General features: G+C 41.1%; 1 protein-coding gene across 1 annotated transcript in view; it reads left to right on the top strand.

The window, feature by feature from the left end:
- Positions 1–2,357: 2,357 nt before the first annotated feature.
- PTN (pleiotrophin) overlaps positions 2,358–18,081 on the top strand; it is a 17,568-nt gene continuing 1,844 nt past the window's right edge. The window contains exons 1-3 of the mRNA XM_010131935.1: positions 2,358–2,467; positions 3,884–4,057; positions 5,101–5,262. Of these exons, the coding sequence (XP_010130237.1) occupies positions 2,359–2,467; positions 3,884–4,057; positions 5,101–5,262 (445 nt within the window). The 5' untranslated portion in view covers position 2,358. The remainder of the gene's footprint in view (positions 2,468–3,883; positions 4,058–5,100; positions 5,263–18,081) is intronic.

The raw sequence follows: 18,081 nt of genomic DNA, 5'->3' as shown, positions 1-18,081 counted from the left end.
AGGGAAACTCGGAGTCATAGAAAAACATGCTATATTAGGGCTCCATGGGATTTTGTTTATAAGGCTTCTGGAACATTTCAGACTCTAAAACCCAACTATTTTCCCTCTTTGTTTTGCTGAAAATAATGTCAATCACACTTGAATTTGAGTCTCTGACAACTTAATGTAAGGCAGCTTCCCTAGTGTTCTTGATGTCTGGTGACTGCCAGTAACCAATGGGGAGGGGGGCATGGATGACGACATGTGTGACCACATCCAAGGTCCCTGAGGTGGGCAGCAAGGATGTAAGAGCTGGTAAGAGGTAGCCTCAAGCCCACTGCGGGTGTCACTTGCATACAGGAACATCTTGCGCAGCAAAACCACTGGTGCTGCCTCGCTTCAGCTTCTGAGACTCTGGGACAGTGTTGTGAGATTATGGAAGTATTTGTCTCTCCATATGCGTTTCCACACAAGCACTTAACTCCTGCATTCAGTGAGAGGTTCTGGTGGGTCATTTGGAAGAGAGGAAGAGAGAACAGAAATTGTAATGAAAATGGGAGGTGGGGTGAGGTGCAGTGTTACTGGTGACAAAGTTTCTCCAAGGGAAGGGGGCGGAGGGAGGAAGTTTGGTGTCTTGACGGAATTGCTACTGTGATTATGGAGAACCAGTTTGAAGTAAGATGAAAAAAAGGCAGGTTACATATTTATTTTATTGCTTATTTTATTTATTTCTTTATTTTATTTTCTGTAAAACATGAGAGGTTCCAAGTGGAAAGATGTAGCAGAAGAAAGGAAAAAGAAACAAACCCAAGCTCACACAGGACTCATGCTTTAGTGCTGGACTCTGAGTTCACTGGAAACACTCATAGTCCTTTCTTCATGATGGGAAATGGTACTTTCCTTTGAAGCAAACCAAACTGGTGCTAATGACAGCTCTTTAAGGCTTTTGAATACCAGGTCTCCTGCAGTCTTCATGTGAACTTTATTTCAGCAAAACTTTAAGCTTTCTCCTCTGACTTCTAGCATGATATTAAAACCTGGATACTTGAAAGTCTCTGGCTTTGGGATTCCTTTCCTGTTTTCCATGTCAATTGCAATTATATTGCTTTTGAGCAAGAGGTTGCCAGCAGGGAATAATGATGAGTGCCAAATTAAATTTTCAATACATTTTGTTCTTTGGTCATGGTCAGAATTATTTCTCCCCCAAGGTTGCTGTGCTCAGCAAAATGAGATCAGGTTGTCTGTTAAACTCTCTATAACATCAGTCTAGTATAGCCACAAAGACGGCATCGGTCTGTCGCTGTTGACACCTTGGAGGGCTGGGGTAGCATGAATGTCATGAGCCTTGGTTTGAAAAAAAAGAAAAAGGCTGGAGAAACCCTCCATCCGAGCAGTATCTAGTCTACCATCTTATTGCCTGACCACGTACTAGAGAGGTGTTTCTAGGAAAGGGGAGATTGCTTATTTTCAATATATACATTTGTTATTGCCCTGCTTTCCAGTAAACTATGCCAAAATGAGACAACACAAATTATAGCAAAGCGAAAGGGGAATATGTGTGTAAGCCATCGAATAGACCTAGTCTGAATGTCTTTTGGTGATTGGCTGTTAACTGATGCTTTACCACTGAGCAAATGTTTTTAATTCCTTTTTATATTTGAGTATTTGTTTCCGAAATCCAGATTTTCATTAGCATGCTATGGATAACCTCGAGCTGTGGTGCAAGTCATATCTCTGTGCCCATTTTGCATTTCAGGCAATTAGCTTAATTCGTATTAGGAAGAGACACTAATTGGAAAGGAAGGAAAAAGAAGGTAGCAGTGTGCCAATGACAATTAACATAATGCAGCACATATTACTTATATAAGTTTTCATGAAAGAAGCTCTTATCAGACATCAAGTAAGCCTAATAAGAACTTACACCTTTGCAAGTTGGACAGTGTGGCATTCCCTACTTCATATAGATGGGTTAGCTGAAGCACAAAGTATGTTATGTTTAGTTTTACACAATAAATCACAGCCAGAGGTCAGGAAAGAAGAAGGATGTTCTGGGCCCGTCAGGATCCTTGATTCTCTGACAGGTTTCTGAAAGATGAGCCATAATTCCTGAACTTCCTGTGGCAAAACTCATCCATAACATCGGTGAATGTAGATCAGAGATTTGGTACACAGGGTGGAAAGTAATTTTAAAAAATCTTTATATTCACGCTGGATTGCAGATAATTATCCATTCTGCTTATGGCTAGTTGTGTTTGACCTGATTCTGTCTTGTGTCCCTGAAGAAGAGCTTCCCAAAATGCTGTAGCAACACTTTAGATGGGGTCCCACTTTTTGCAGTCTAATCAACCTTTTATCTCCTCTCTCTTGTTAATCCCCAGAATGCAACAGCAACAACAGCAACGTCGAATGTTCACAGCTGCCCTCCTGGCACTTGTTTTCATTCTGGCAGCTGTGAGTACCACTGAGGCTGGCAAAAAAGAGAAACCAGGTAAGGTCCAGCATGACTCAAAGTTAATCCTTGAGATAGATTGCATGTCGGGGAGAATATAAAACGCTTCTGGTTTTGTTAAATTCAGGTCATTCATTAACCTTTTGACATACAGTGTAGGAATTTGTGGCTGTGACATGTTATTCTGTGTTAAATAGGAAAACAGAAACTAGTTTCCGTGAAAGCTGGCAGCTTGACAGCCCTGGAGACTGAAGTCCTTAGTTTATCACAGAGCGCATATTGCAAGGCAGCTTAAAATTTGCTCTGGAAGTACATTCATGCTTGTCTTAGGAGAATCAAACAGGAGTGATGAAAGGACAGTTATCATGTCACTCATTTGGTGTTGTATGTGACAATGCTACGCCAATGTTGTGTGATGTGTAAATCCTCTGACAAAGAACTGAACTCACTCACTGCTGCAGACAACCAGCCACACATCCAGAGGTAATTGCTTTCTGTCAGTGATGAACTCAGACCTCATTATAAGAGAGACAGGCCTGGGGTGGAAAATTCATTTCTATCAAGCCCAGTTCTGACATTTTTTTAAGGAATAAATCTTTTGGTGTTTTTCTTGAGGTCTTATTATTTACGGACTACTTACACATCAGTCAATATCATCTGTGAGTCTATTGGAACTGGTGTGGAAGTGTTCCCATTAAAAAAAAAAAAAAGGTGTTTCTAACCATTGTGGCCATATGGAAATATGAGAAAATGTGAATGTAAAGATACAAGAGCTAGAAGGAAAATAATTTTACATAAAGTTTTGGGGGCCTAACTAATTTTTCTGAACACTTGAGTTTGATAACATTGCTGTCCTTTCTCATCAGACTTGGGTTTAAGGATTTAAATGAAAACATGATCCTTACTTCTGTCCCTCAGCTGCAAACCCACCTGTATTAACAGCATTTTGAGAGCACTTCTCTCTTTTTTTGTTGCCTTTGGAGTTCTGGTCATATTCTGGCATAAAATGTGGTGTGGTATACCAAATGAAGTTTGTATCCCATGGCTGTTCCTTGGAGGTGCTCAAATCCTGATGCACAATGTCAACATACACATTTCTAATCTGTGTAATGGGTAGTCCTTCAGCTGGTGTAGAAAATACTTGCATGCCATCAGCTACTGGAGATGGAGGATTGTCCTTTCTACCTGAGTCCTCCTGCATGTTTTGGTTGGTGATCCCTGAGGGTTTCTAGAAGATTCCCCATTCTGAAGGTGAGAGTCCACTTGAGACTATCTAAGTGGACTAGTGAAGGGGATGCCAGACCTTTTGCTTTTGAAGCAATTGTTTTACAGATGTCTTTCCTATTCACCCATTCAGGTGCTGTGATGGTTTAGTCAGGTTTAGAGTTTCTTCTCCATAGGCTCTGGGTACTGACCACTTCTCTTGCTTGGGTTTGGTTCCTTGTCTTCATCCAGAGAAAAAGGCGAAGAAGTCTGACTGTGGGGAATGGCAGTGGAGCGTCTGTGTGCCCACCAATGGTGACTGTGGCCTGGGGACACGTGAGGGCACTCGCACTGGAGCTGAGTGCAAACAAACCACCAAGACTCAGAAGTGTAAGATTCCCTGCAACTGGAAGAAGCAATTTGGAGGTAAGCATCGCTCTCTCAAGGAATTTGCTTTGGTTTGTACTTAAGTATAGAGCAGGAAGCCTGTATTTTCTGCTTAGCTCTGCAAATATGTTGGTGAAGGGGCTACATCTGTATTTCAGTTTCATTGGAGCTAGAACACATAAAGTATCAAAAGGCAGCCTCTTCAGAGCAAAGCAGCTTCTCTGCAGAGGGTCCATATAACCTACTTACTGTAAACTCCGTCTTCCAGCAGCGTGCTGAAACTGCTCTCCTGTGGTGTACAACCCTATTTAAGGCAGCAATGTAAATGCTGTGTAATGGCTCACAGCTGAGAAACTCTGCGATGGTTACCGCAGGCTTTACGTGACCTTGCGATGTGTGGTTTGATGCAGGGAGCGTGGGTGGCTACCAGCACGTGCAGTGAAAGGAGTGAATGAAGACCATTGTCTTACAACTATATATTCAGTTCAGAAGGTTCATATGTAGCAGTTCAGAAAGATACGTCAGATCTGTCTCGGTCAAGATGTTTGTCCGGGACTCAGATCTGATTACTCTTGCAAACTTGGCTTTTTCTAGTAAACAGCTTGTGTGGCTTTGACATCATTGTGACCTTACCAAGGCAATCAGTGCTGCAGTTTCAGACTTGACAAGTTCATAGTTGCACATACGTTCTTCAAACCATTCAAGCCTTATTTGGTAACCTTTGGCATCACACAAATGGGAAGAACAACCACATAGAATGTGAATGATGTTTCCCACTGCTGTTGTTTCTTGGGTTTTTTTTAATTTATTTATTTGTCTCTTCATGGTTGAATGTATTTTCCTTTATATGACAGTAATGCAATATCCATGCAAAAGCAACAGGATTAAGTTTTAAAGTATTGGTGGGTGGAAACTGCAATTATAACTGTAATTATCATCTCTAAAGTTCTCTTGTGATTCCTTTCTTCAGTTGCATGATCTTTTTGTTTACAAGCACTGACTGTGATATCCTATAGACTTGTAAGAGTTTTGTTTTCACACTCATTCTGTTTCAAAAATTGCCATTTATTTACTCACTGCAGCAGAGTGCAAATACCAGTTCCAGGCCTGGGGAGAATGTGACTTGAATACTGCCCTGAAGACTCGAACTGGGAACCTAAAGAGAGCCCTTCATAATGCTGACTGCCAGAAGACTGTCACAATCTCAAAGCCTTGTGGGAAGCTTACCAAACCCAAACCTCAAGGTAAATCCCATATGCAGAAAGCTGCACACTAGTTCATTTAAATCACTGAATTTGTCATGTCCCGCGTGCTTCAGTGGGAGCTCAGTAGTACAGGAAATTTTACTTTCATGACCTTTCCTCAGTTCTGCACTGCTTCTATTTCTTACTGGTCAGGCAGATAATATTCCTGAGTTGTATAGCCAAGGCAGTCTCAGACACAAGAGGAAAGCTGAAGAGTAGAGCTCCAATTTTAATCATAGACCACCTGTAAAGCTACCAGTGTGCTGATGTGACTAGATGTCCAAAGTACAGATGCTTTTCATAACTTACCTGTTGACGGGTACAGAACAATAACATGCACAAATGTCTCTTGATAAAGATTTTGTTTAGTATTGAATAATGGCTAGTTGGAAAAAGGACTGCTTTCCTTCTGGACAGATAGTACTGACGGGATGTTCTGCTCACTGCATGCTGAAATATGCCTATGTTCTGCACCCTTGGGATTGTATATTCTTTTTTCAAAGATTGCAGGAAGGAGAGTAAAGAATGTATATGTCTCACTTAAATGCGAGTGACAGTGTATTTCCTAGTACATAGAAAAGCATATGCCTGGCATTTGTGTATCCAGGTGTCTCTTAGACAAACTTATTTTCTTTCTAATCGTTAAAGCCTTTTAATGTCCTCTTTTGTTGGAGTAGCAGGTGTTGTGTGTGTAGGATGATTTATAGTGGGAGCTAAAACTGTGAGATCTTGTTTGAGATACAGAAGTAATGTGTTTTAGGAGGATTATACAAACTATGCTACCTTGGCATTTGTTTGCTTAAAACCAGTTAGGTTTAACACGTTCCATTCTCTGAATACTTCGATAATTATAAAAATAAATGTGATTAGGAGTGACAGGTGCAACCGGGACAAGTAATTTTGAATTGCAGGTGGTGGTGCACCATTGATCTGAGGAGTACCTGCAGGTGGCCTGCTCTGCTTGTGCAACCAGAGGTACATCTGATGAGGTAGCAGATGCTTTCTGTGTGTGTACATGCATCCATCTGCTTTGACTCAGTTCAGCTGTAACTGATCTCCTTCGCATGCCATCTGTGGGGTTATCAGATAAGCGCTGAGTCTAGAACCTGTATAGATAATGACAACCTGTGAAGCAGAAAGGATACAACTAGATTTTCAGAGACCAGCTGACTTGGTTGAATTGGTACCAATAAACATCTTCATTTAGGGATGGAAGTGACTGGGTAGGAATGCAGGAAGGGCTTTCAGCTGTGTGATTTTATTGTTTATAAGGTTGAGGGGAAGGACTTTTTTTTCTTTGGATTTTTTTTTTTTTTAATAAGTTTCTGTGCCTAAGTGGCATTTGGGCGCTATTGAATGAAGCTTCCTATTGTGCTGCCAGAGGGCTGTTGCTGCCCAAAACACTAGTAGCCCTCTGCCTTGTTCTGCTCCTGGTGAGTCAGTATATTCTATCAATGGCTGTCAGAAGAGGGGGGAAGGAGATGAAGCAGGGTGTTGATGCAACATCGCTTTGTGAGAGCAATGCTGTTGGGTGGTACAGGGTCGTTTTCAAGTTATGTGTTTAAAGGCGGAGGTTATGAAATTGATGGATCACAGTTCACTCTAACTGATTCTAGGTATCAGTGAGTTATAGGTGAGACTAAAACTTGGACTGGGACTGACTGCAGTAGACATAGTTACGTGGTTGGACTTAGTTAGAAAAACCTAACTTCATTTAATTTGAAGGAATGCGGAAGAAGAAATAGGTACAAATAAAAGTTTGTGATTGTAATAACTGCGGGCAGAATTTCTGCTCTCCTTATTTGCTTTAGAAATCTCATGGCATCTTTTTGCATGCCACCTGCTTGTTCATCTGCTGTTGGCATTAGTTGGAGCAGCACACATGGAAGTCATACACTTGCAGCCTGCCTGGGCCCTGTGCTAAAGCTAAGAAATCCATATTGCAGATCTGTGGGTATAACTATGTGGGAGCTACACCGGACAGTGTGCTGGCAGCAGTAGGAGGAACTAGAGTAAGAAATTAGGTCAAGCAGATTAGTACCATGTGAAATGTTGTGCCCTACTGAACTGTATTTCTGAAGTAAAAATCTGAAGTGCTGACGTGAGCTGGGAGTCTGTTCTGCTGCTAAACAGTTACCTTTCTGGCTGCCGTGTGCTTCAAGAGCTGCATCACTGAATACACCTCTGACAGCAATAGGCTGGGAGTACCAAAGTAGATATGAACTGACTGAGAATATTACACTGAAGAATACCAGTATGTTCGGAGAAAGGGTCGCTTTCATGGTTTTCCTGAATAACACGCTTTCCTGTGCCCTGAAATTTTCCTTCTGTCAGGCTGTTTCATCGCCTTTTCTTTTGATTTCATATAGCCAACGGGGTGAGTAAAAGCCCCTATTTAGCTTCTATAATCAAATGTAGTTTTATGTATCTTCTGTTACTTCTTGTCACTTGCCACGTTCCATCTTTTAAAGCTAAAACCTCTGACTTAAGTATTTCATTGTATAACAATTTATCTATAAGAATACTCTCTATTGGACTTAACTAAATTCTTCCTGTTATTGCAAAATTGTTTTAAAGATGTAGAGTTTGGACTGTACACAGTATTCCAAGTGTGTCCTCTACAGATTTGTGTTGAAAAAGAAAATATCATTGTAATACTTCCTTTATTGTTCATTACACTTGCTAAATACCCTAATTATGTTTTTCTTTTGATCACTGCTTGCATGTGGACTAGATATCTCTATCTGAGACCTTCACAATTCTCCTGCACTCTTACATTTTTAAAAAATTAATTAATGCATTTAATGAAGAACCCAAGGAGGTGTGTGGGTAAGGCAGATTATTTTGTCTAAGTTTGCCCAATGAAGTGTTGAAAATCAGATTCACCTGACAGATTTCCCTAGTGTGGTCTGAAGTTCCTCCTCACCTTCTCCCTTCTTTGAGGAAAATGCAAATAAATCAATGTTATGTGTAACTGTTGTTTTCCCGTTGCCTATCCACCTTTCCAGCTCATGAACATACAGCAACTTTGCTGGTAGGGTGAATCCTCTTTCTGCTGTTTTGTAGGAGTTTGATATATGTTTAAAAGAAAGGAAAATTATCCATGCAGAAAAATCCCAACGGTTGTCATTTTGAAGATTTGCTGATAAAATATATTTTGGTTTTCCAAGAAATTCTATGAGCTGTGGCAAAGCTTATGCTATATTAAACCAGGAGGTACTCATTAACCTTGGGAATCAATGCCTGCCTCAAAAACTGGTGATCTGAATGTTCTTATGGATTTACTTTATCATTAGTCAGCATTCGTGGAAGAGCCTTAAAATCTTTTTGAAGCACTCTCATTATTTTAGAAACTAAAAATAACATTTTTTTAAAATACTGATTTTTTTTTCCTTGTTAGCTACTTCTCTGTCTCAGTATTTTTACTTCTGAGCAGCTGATTCTGCGTATGGATTGTAGCCTGTGACACTTGGATGTTTTGGAGCTCACTGCTTTGCAAGAGGAGAATTATTAGAGAAACTTTGCAGTATGTCAGATTTAAGGGGGAGAGCAGATGATGAATCAGGAATTTGAATTTTATCTGGGTTTCTGATGAGCTCTTTTCTCCATAGCTTTGCTGAGATGTTCTCTGATTGGAAGACAATAGCTTGGTCCTGGGCTGCCATGCTAAAGTGTAGTTAACACAGGATGAAAACTGTTGTTCATTCTTGAATATTGTATATTTGGACAGAGGGATTGTCAGTGACATGACAGCGATATTCTGGACCCCTTGGTTTGTTTGTTTAGTACACGAATGAGGTCATGAGAAAGCCTGTCACAAAGGCTGGAAAGGATGAAAGGATAGTTTTTATCACAAAATCCCATTGGAGACAGCCACCTCTCCTCTAGCACACACAATTGCATATTCTAATCAGTGTCTGCAAGGCTGGGGATGTTCAAGGTCTTCCTAAACTGTCTTGACAGATGTGAAAGAGTGAGACACTTCTGTCGAGTGGCTGCTCTAATGGCCAACTTGCACTGAAGAGCAAAAAACGCTTCCAAACATGCTCCATCTGGCCTACTTCACAGCCGCCCAAAGTTGATTGATGGTTGTTTGGGTACCAGCCATCCAGAAAGTGAAAGAATAGGGTATTGTCAGGATTCAGGAAACATTTTGCTTTAACTGCTGAGAGAGGAGAAATTTATTTTTATTGAGCTGGGTTGTCTGACAGGCTTTATTTCTTTTTTCACTCCTTCCATGACTCTCATTATTCCTCTCTCTCTCTCTCTCTCCACATAACTCCTGTACTTTTAGCTATTTATTCTTCTGTTTAAGATAAAATTAAATAAAATAAGCAGTCTGCCTGCTCTTTTTGCAATGTACCCTTCATTTTTTGAATTATGCTCCTTTCTGATAACTTTTTAATCGGGCTTTATTTAGTTCTTTTTTAATAAATCTCCCTTCCCAACTTTTTTTCAATTTACAGTTTTTCCGATTTATGCGTTACTTTATCCTGGCCCAGCTCAGTCCTTGCCATACAGGAAAACAATTCCAGCTAAGGCTGGCAAACGTGAACACTGCTTATACATACACTGTTGTCTTTAATAATTGGGGTGGCGTCCAAAGATCGCATCCTCCAACAGATAATGTTTGGAAAGGTTTCTCACATGAAGGCAAGACCTACCCAAGTTGTTAATGGCTGTCATCTCTTTCACGTAATGCGGATTGGGCGTAGCATTTGAGAGTCTAGCAAGGTGTCAGTGCAGTTCCCTGTGTTTGACATGATGTCTGTGCAACTGCAGTGGAGGAAAGACTACGCTCTGTGTGTTTTTAATGATTGCATATTGTTTGAGGAGCTTAAGAGTTTAGTGCAATATAAGTAATCAGCACTACATTGTTTCTTTTTATCTAGAGATCTTTATAAGTAGCAATTGGCTAATCCTCCTATCACTCCTTGGATCTGAGGAAGTACAATTTAAAGAAAAGTAATGACTGAAGGTTGGAAAAGCTAAATTGTTTTCCAGGTTGACACAGTATCAGTGGCAGCTCCAGGCATTCAGCTAGGGGCTGTTGACTCTTCTCTCCATGCTCTGACTAATAACTGCTGCTCAGTTTTATCCTAGTCTGCAGTTACTATTAGCAGAATGTGATTATTTACTTCAAGGTGAGTGTCTGAACTGCAGTCTTTAATTAGGGTCTTTGATTTTGACATTAGTAATCTCAGTGGATTTAAGACAGTGTTTGTCACTGATTTAGCTTGTGTCTTCTTAGGGAGCTTAGTGTCAGAACATAGAGCTGGACGTTTGTTAATCAGCAGGTATATCCCTGCCCTTACTTTGGTATCAGAAGCAGAAAACAACGTGGTTTTTAAGCACTGCAGTGGCAGCCTTGATTTCAACCTGCTGAGAGGACATCTTACTTGCAGTCCACTGCCAGGACAGGCTGACTGGGCTTTGGCAGGTTGTCTTGGATACTGGCTGTTGTAAGGAGCTGACAGTGATGTCTGAACAAATTGCTCACCTGATAAACAGCTGTTCATTGCTCAGACAAACGTGATGCTGCACTGATGAAAAGGACCACCTTTGGCCCACTCCATTTTTTACGTTGGATGATCTGCTTTTTTCTGGGGTGTCTTCCATAAACTTTGCCTTTATGCAGCAGTGAAATGTCTGCTTCTAAAGAGGAGGGCACACAGGGGGAGAAGAAATGTCTTGTTAGCAACGTGTTTTTCTTTTGTTTGCAAGATGCTGGTTTCTCCTGTTTTGGCATCACACTGGTGCTGTATCTCCCTCTGTAATGTAACTCATTAGTCGTGCGGGCATGTAGCTAGCGTAATAATTAGTATTACAGGATGCAGAATAATAGGATCTGCTCAAAGTAATTAGACATAAAAATGAGGGGTTTTCTCATATTAGGAAACAGCTGTGGTAGTTAAACAAAAACCTGAAAGGCAAAACTGGGAGGTGTTTCTCTTGCTGTAGAGGAGGAGGCAGGTTTATTGAAGAATTGCCTCTGGCACTGACCAGAGCCTGCAGTGAAATGCACTGATCTGAGCTCTGCAGGGCAGACGCTGGCAGCGGATGCCCTGTGGGAAAAGCATAGCTGGCTGTTATTATTCTTGCTATCATCATGATTATTTGTATTGCATGAGTGCCCAGAGGCCCCAGCTGAAAAAGAGTGCCATTGTACTAAGCACCGCATAAACATTGTGAGAGGCAGTTTTGCCATGAATAATTTATGCCTTATGGAGCTGAGAAATGTGAAAACCAAGAGAAGAAACAGCAGTTCAGAGGGGTGAGACTGGGTGCTAAATGCTTGGTTGTGTTTTCCTGTGCCCCGACTAGTCCAAGGACAGTTATTTCAAGATGGAGCAACTTCAGGCCCTGAGACATATCTCTGCAATTTATCTCCTTGCTGCCATTACGTGAAGAAATACGATTTTTCGCAGTCTAAGTGGGAACAAGAGTGAGCCATGTGAGAAAAACAAGAACAATGGTGGTTACAGTGTGGACCAGTCTCAAGCTGCTAGTAAGCTGCCACTGCAGTCCATAACTAATAAAGTTTGGATGTCTTTTAATGGTGTATTTTCTGCTTCCATTTCCTTACGTTTCTTGGAGGCTTTGCACTGTAGTCTCCTTTGAGACTACTTTTTTGTACCTTTGAAAAATAACAGTTAGGATAAATAAATTGAATACCTTGTCAGGTCATAACATAAAATCCATCAGATTGACATGACCCTGATTCCATGGAGCAGGAAATACTTGTAGGAGAAGGCAAAAGAGAATTTTTAAAAATAAAAGAAGTATTTTTAAATTTTTAGTTGTTCTGCAGCTTTTACAGGTGTGTTTGAAAAAAATAGTTTGGAAAGTTTCATGGGAAACCTAGACCTCTGTGTTTTCTCACCCCCTGGTCTGTATTTCAGGTTTGGTTTTTTTTTTTAGCTATGCTGCTCCAGAAGATGAAAAACTGGATGTGACAGATAGTCCTATTTAACCCCCCCGTGTCTGCAGGAGTTTCTTTTACAGTTTAATACAGACCTTTGTGGGTGAAAGTTTGAATAGTCTCGTGCGTGCCAATTCTGTTACATGCTCATTGTCTCACTTTCCTGTCTTGCAAGAGTAGTCCAGCCTCCTTGGCATTAGTCAGTGCCCTTGAGCCGTGCAAATGCCTAAAGCTGTGGGATTTGCTGTGATAAAAAGATACACCATCAGCAAATGTTTACACTCATTACTGTTCCCAGCAGCAAAACAGAGAGAAAGCTCTGTTCCTTCCTTTCTGTCCTGTCCTTTCCTTTTCTACTTCTCCACTTCCTTTCCTTTCAAGCTTTATTTTTCCCCTTTCTTTATCCCTTCATCTCATTTTCCATGTCACCATCTCTCTATCTTTTATTCTATTTGTGCTTACTGCAAAAGTTTTGCAGACGACCTTTCAGAGTGTGGAGCACTTATCAAAGCCAATCATGTGTCCTGTGCCCTGAGGGTAGATCCCATCTGGGACAGATGCAGAAAGCACAAGCGAGGAATGCATGTGTGTGGTTTTCAAAAACTAATAGGGTATCTATTCACAGTGTGTATATATATATAAAATACATTTTTTTTATACATTGATATGTAACATAGATCTCAGTTTGGTATATAAACTGCCTCAGTGTGTAATCTTTTTGCTGTATAGGTACATGTCAAACTCCAGAGGGATTATAAATACTTTTTATTTTCATCAGTCTTCTCAGAGGTGAACGCAGAGGGTAAACTCTGGCTGTATCAGTCTGTGCCTGCACCTGTCTTGCTGGCATTAAGAGGGATCTCTTGTACAGTGTAGACAGAGGGATGCAGAGCCAGCTGGGTCTGTGTCCGTCCTGTGCTGAGCACATAACATGTCAAAGAACAGTGAGAGAGTCCATACACTACAGAAGCAGCAGTACAAACGTACCAGAGGCAGATGAGAAGAAGCAAACAGAAGAGCAAAGTGAGCTGCTCCTGGGAATCGCTTTCAATACGCCAGACCTCTTCAGCAGTCTCCTCTTTTGTGTGCCTGTGCCGAGGCAATTTTGACTCTTTCTCTCAAGTACTTGAATGATGAAAAACACCAAAATTAAAGTTTTCTGATGAAAATCCTTGTTTCCAACAAACTGCTTCTTAAAAAAAAGCTCCCTGTGATTCCTGACTAGTTTAAGTCAGGACGTTAATGGAAACGTTTTTAAGGTCTTACATCTGTATGTCACGTTCAAGCAATGGCTTCTGACTGTCTAAGACTGTTTCTTCGAGCTTTTTGGCTAGCTTTAGAATGAATTGGATTAAAATTTCCCTGCATTTATTTAGTTTTGCAATTCCAGTGAGAAAGAAAAGGAGTGATTTTTTTTTTTTTTTTTTTTCCCCCATGAGTGGTTCTTTGGTCCATTTCTTCGTCAGATATGTTATGTTTTGTTACACCTAAAAATTTAGCTGTTTCCCATTCATAACGCACATTGCAGCGTGTCTTCCTGGCATATATGGTGCAGCTCCTCCCTTCAGGTTTGAATTGGGTCCCTCTTGTGTTCAGCTGGGAACAAATTCAAGTCTGTCCAAAATGGAAATTTAGCAAAGTGAGAAGCAGGACAAAACCTGCTGGGGACGAGTGACTGGAAGAGTGGAGGAAATGAGAAACACTTACAGACAACTAGACAAAATCATTAAACAGCACAGAGCTTAAATACAGGGGATATAATCAATTGTAATGTATTAATGAAGTAAAAGTCACATCAAGGTCATTGTTTCATTGAAGGCTTACCTTCTACTGCTGTTTAGCTAGTAGACTGTTACTTCTTTTCCATCCAGTAGAACTGTATTCCTCAAAGAGACTCCACAGAATAATTCATTTTGGAACAAAATTGATACTGTAATATAGTTTTTCTTTCTTAAACCATTTAGAATACATAAATGTTTTCTACAGTGCAGGAAAATAGGAGGAAAAGGAATTAGATGACCATGAAAGGTTGTCTTTCTCTAGAAGCAGAAGAAATACCATATTTAAAGCGTGTTTCAGAAATCAAGGTACTTGTTTCTGCAGTCATTGAAATCAAAAGATAGAACAGTTTTTGTTCCTAGAGACCAGGTCAAACATCTTTAGGGTGAGATTTTTTTTTTTCACCAAGGGATAAAATCCTTGACCTCGTCAAAGTCAAGACTGCTCCCTTCCACATGGATTGGCATTTCATCCCCAAAATTCAGTCAGTGTCACCCAGTGATGCCATTGTCCTGCACCACCATAGCAACCGGGTGCTTTGGAAAATTTGCCCCAGTGAGAGGTAGAGAGCCGTTTAGAAAACCTGTCTTCCGCTCTTTTCAAGGGGAATGAGTGCAAGTTTCTGGGAAAACTGTGTCCTGAACACCTGGTGTTGAAATTCTTCACACTAACCTTCCATCAGCGCAGCCTTTGCTATTTCGAATGATTTATGTTGCTTTTGGGGAAACTACTTGACTTTTATATACAGGAGTCCAGCAGTGCCATGAGTGAATTGTTACCGTCTTTTCAACAAATGAAAATAAATACCTGCAAATCTTGCCTTACAAATCTTGGCTTCCATTAAAATGTAATTACCTCCCTTTTATAAGCCACATTAAAATGGTGTGTGGCTCCTGTTCAACATAATTAGTTTCTTTTGCTGCTTGCATCGTAAGAATGAGGCTTCAGAATAAAGATGACTATTTAAAGAGGGCTGCTGCCATTCCAGATTACCTAGAGGAAGTTCTGCTTGTGAAATTAATTTGTTTACTTGGTAAGATCCTCACTGGAATTTTTGTTGCCAGTCATAACAGACCCACAGTGTTGGGTCCAGTGCTAATCTGGGACCACACAGTTTTTAATCCTGCGTAGGCATACAACTATTCAGGTGACGAATGATTAGATAACCCAGTGTGCGCACATCGACACAGTTATGCTCTTGCAGGGCTGTTTGTGCACCGCTACATGTGTGTTTTTTGTCTTGCTGGAAGTGCTCTGGGTTCTGGGGGGAACGGGCTGGCTATGCAGTGCTTGGATGCTGTGCCCTACAGGAACTGCCAGGTATTCTGAATTTGCTCTGTTCCATGTGCCCTGGTCCAGGATCCTGGCCTCCATCTGAGCGAGAGCATCACTAGGCAGCCTCTCACCTTGAGATAAGAGGGAAGGAGGAGAAGGAAGAAGGCTGTAAGACAGAAACAAAAATTGAGGGCTGTTTTATCACCCTCATTAATATTCTGGAGCATAGGTAGCTCACTCTTCCAGTACATTTGCTTTGCTCCAAGGATGCATGGGTACAGTAAAGAGAAGTATTTACTTGACGTGAAGGAAGCCAGAGAGAAGACGTATCTATGCTACTGTTTTCCTCCATGTGGCTGTGTGCTGAGCCCTGCTGGAGGTGGAAGGACAGTTTGGCTGGGTCACTAACACACGGTGTAATTACAGCTACCCATGTCCGTTCTCTCCACTGCACAGTCTGCTCACCTCAAAAGAGCTGAGAGACAGTGAGAGATACCACCCAGTCCCACTTCAGTGCTGACCCTTGTATTGGTATCTGTAGGAGAAATACCTTTGATAAGGCGTTTAATGTGTTTAACAGTAAATATCAAAAGTATTTCCATACCTTTCATGAAGTTTTATACTGAGATGTTCCGGTTTGTGGCCTGGGAGTCAGATGTGGCCTGTAAGATGATTCTGTCAGTTAGGCACTTAGCCCAGCTAAGCAGGTCCCTAAACTGACCAGTGTGCTCTTCTGAAATCCAGGGTTATCATCCTGCTTTTTGCTTTGCTTCTTTCTGACTGAACTCTACTATAGGTGACTCATAAAGATTCCTCTGACTGGTGTCTGGCTGAGCATTGAAAAGACTGGATCACCTAGCTTTGATGCAAGTGATGCAATGAGTTAGATTCAGATTAAAATTCTGCGTGGGCTGATGTGAACCTGAATTCCATCTGGTCAAGTTGTTTTGTCATAGTGGCTCTCAATATTATTGGTAGCATTTTTCTGCAGCAACCGCATTCCCTGTAGCCATCACATAGCTGATGCTCAGATCCATGGTTTGCAAATGGCAGTGTTCAGCTCAGGGTAGTCCCTGTTTACTGTGCAGCTTTTCTGACTTCTTTCTGGCTCAACAGCGAGTGTTGTCGAGATCAAGCTACTTTGCGGCACCAGTGAGAGGTGGAGAAGCAGCATAGTGGCTTTCCCTATCTATCATAAAGGCTGTTTCAGTGGGCACTGCTCGATGGGTTACCATGATTTCTGACGTCAGGCTGGGACCGCATTAAAAGGTGTGGTAGGAAATGGCTGAACCGAAGGTCTTACATCCCATCTGTGCTAAGCTGAACTGAATTGTGATAGATAGGATTATTTGAGACAATTGATCTAGAGGCTCTTTCCATCACTTAATTGGTAGATGGCTCTAGCTGGCGAATGGGACTGCCGAGTTTTCAGGTAACTGCCATTGTACTCTCAACTAGTCAGGGGTTTCGGGCATGGTGAACCTTTCACTCAGACCTGGTTACTCTTGTAAGGGAAGCATAGGTAGACCAACTGATCAGGCTGACATGGATCCCAGTGTGGCTGTGTGAGCTGACCTCATAACGTGTCATAAAATTTGAAAATAGTAGCATAAGGTGAACAGAGATGAGGACAATAAAAGCCTGAATGATGCAGATGCAAAGAGTCTGTCTGATCAGTGAGAAAACATGAACAAAATACTTAAACATAACAAAACTTAACCAAATAACTTAACTTAAAATAACTTTATACTTGGTTAGCCATGGACATACTGTCGTCTGTAGCCTGACCGTAGTCAAAACAAGTGGAGGGTAGCTGTGAACAGACTTGTGCATGCAAGTACCTGAGTATTGGTGTCTGTGTTAGGTTTTTTAAAAGAGCCCAAGGGCTGGATATTTTTTCTTTTCCTGTATTGCCACAACTCTGGAGGTGCATGTCATTTTATGGAGCAAATGTGCTTTGCATCAGTACAGATTACCTGTCTGAAATACTAAGCTTTGATGGTATTCTTTAACGTGAGAAGAGATACATCCCATACATGAGAGTTTTACTCTGCTGAGGCGGGAAGCAGAATCACTTGTCTTTGTAGGTAGTTTAGGTGATACATGGGTTATCAGAAGGTAGGCAACAAGGAGGGATTCGGCTTTTACTAACAGGAGCGGGTATAGGCCCACAGGAACCAAGTGCAAATGAAGATGCAGTGGGTTGTATGGTACCCGAAGTCAAGTGACGATGGGATCTTGATGCAGTCACATGACTGCAGACTAAAACCTTCTGGTGGTGACTTCACCCCTACTGTGAACTGCACATAACTCTTCAGCAGAGTCCTGTTAGTGGTCTGCCCACATTCACATGTCTCCTTTGCTTTTAGTAGATTTAGTTGAAGTCTGTAGAGTGCCTTTCTAATTGTGCTGGGTCTAAAAAGGTTTACAGATTCAAGTGCTAGTCTGATTAATAAAACACCACTGTTTCAGAGAAAGCGGTGTTTGGGTGGAAGAGAGCATGCGAGAGAGGGTACAATCAATACAGAGTCTAGAAGGGTTAGTGACACAGAGGGAAAGTTAGAAGTGGAAGATGTGGGTAGAAGAGAATAGAAGGGAGAACAGAAAAAATTGTAGGAGAAAAAAACTTTAGTTGAAATCAAATTAGGTATTAACATAATGTAAAATTATGTTGTGGAATGTCAGTTTGTAAAATAGTGCCAATAGAATCTGTGAATATCTCTGGACTGCAGGCATACATACACACACGAGCACAGATGCACGTACGAAGGAAGAGGAGAAAAAAGTTCATGTTTACATTTTCAAATGAAAACAAATTACTTCTTGGTTTAAATTACTATCCC

The sequence above is a fragment of the Buceros rhinoceros genome, unplaced genomic scaffold (assembly GCF_000710305.1).
Source record: "Buceros rhinoceros silvestris isolate BGI_N320 unplaced genomic scaffold, ASM71030v1 scaffold6042, whole genome shotgun sequence".
Taxonomy (NCBI): domain Eukaryota; kingdom Metazoa; phylum Chordata; class Aves; order Bucerotiformes; family Bucerotidae; genus Buceros; species Buceros rhinoceros.
The sequence above is the reverse complement of the archived record's forward strand: the minus strand, read 5'-3'. Positions and strand labels throughout refer to the sequence as shown.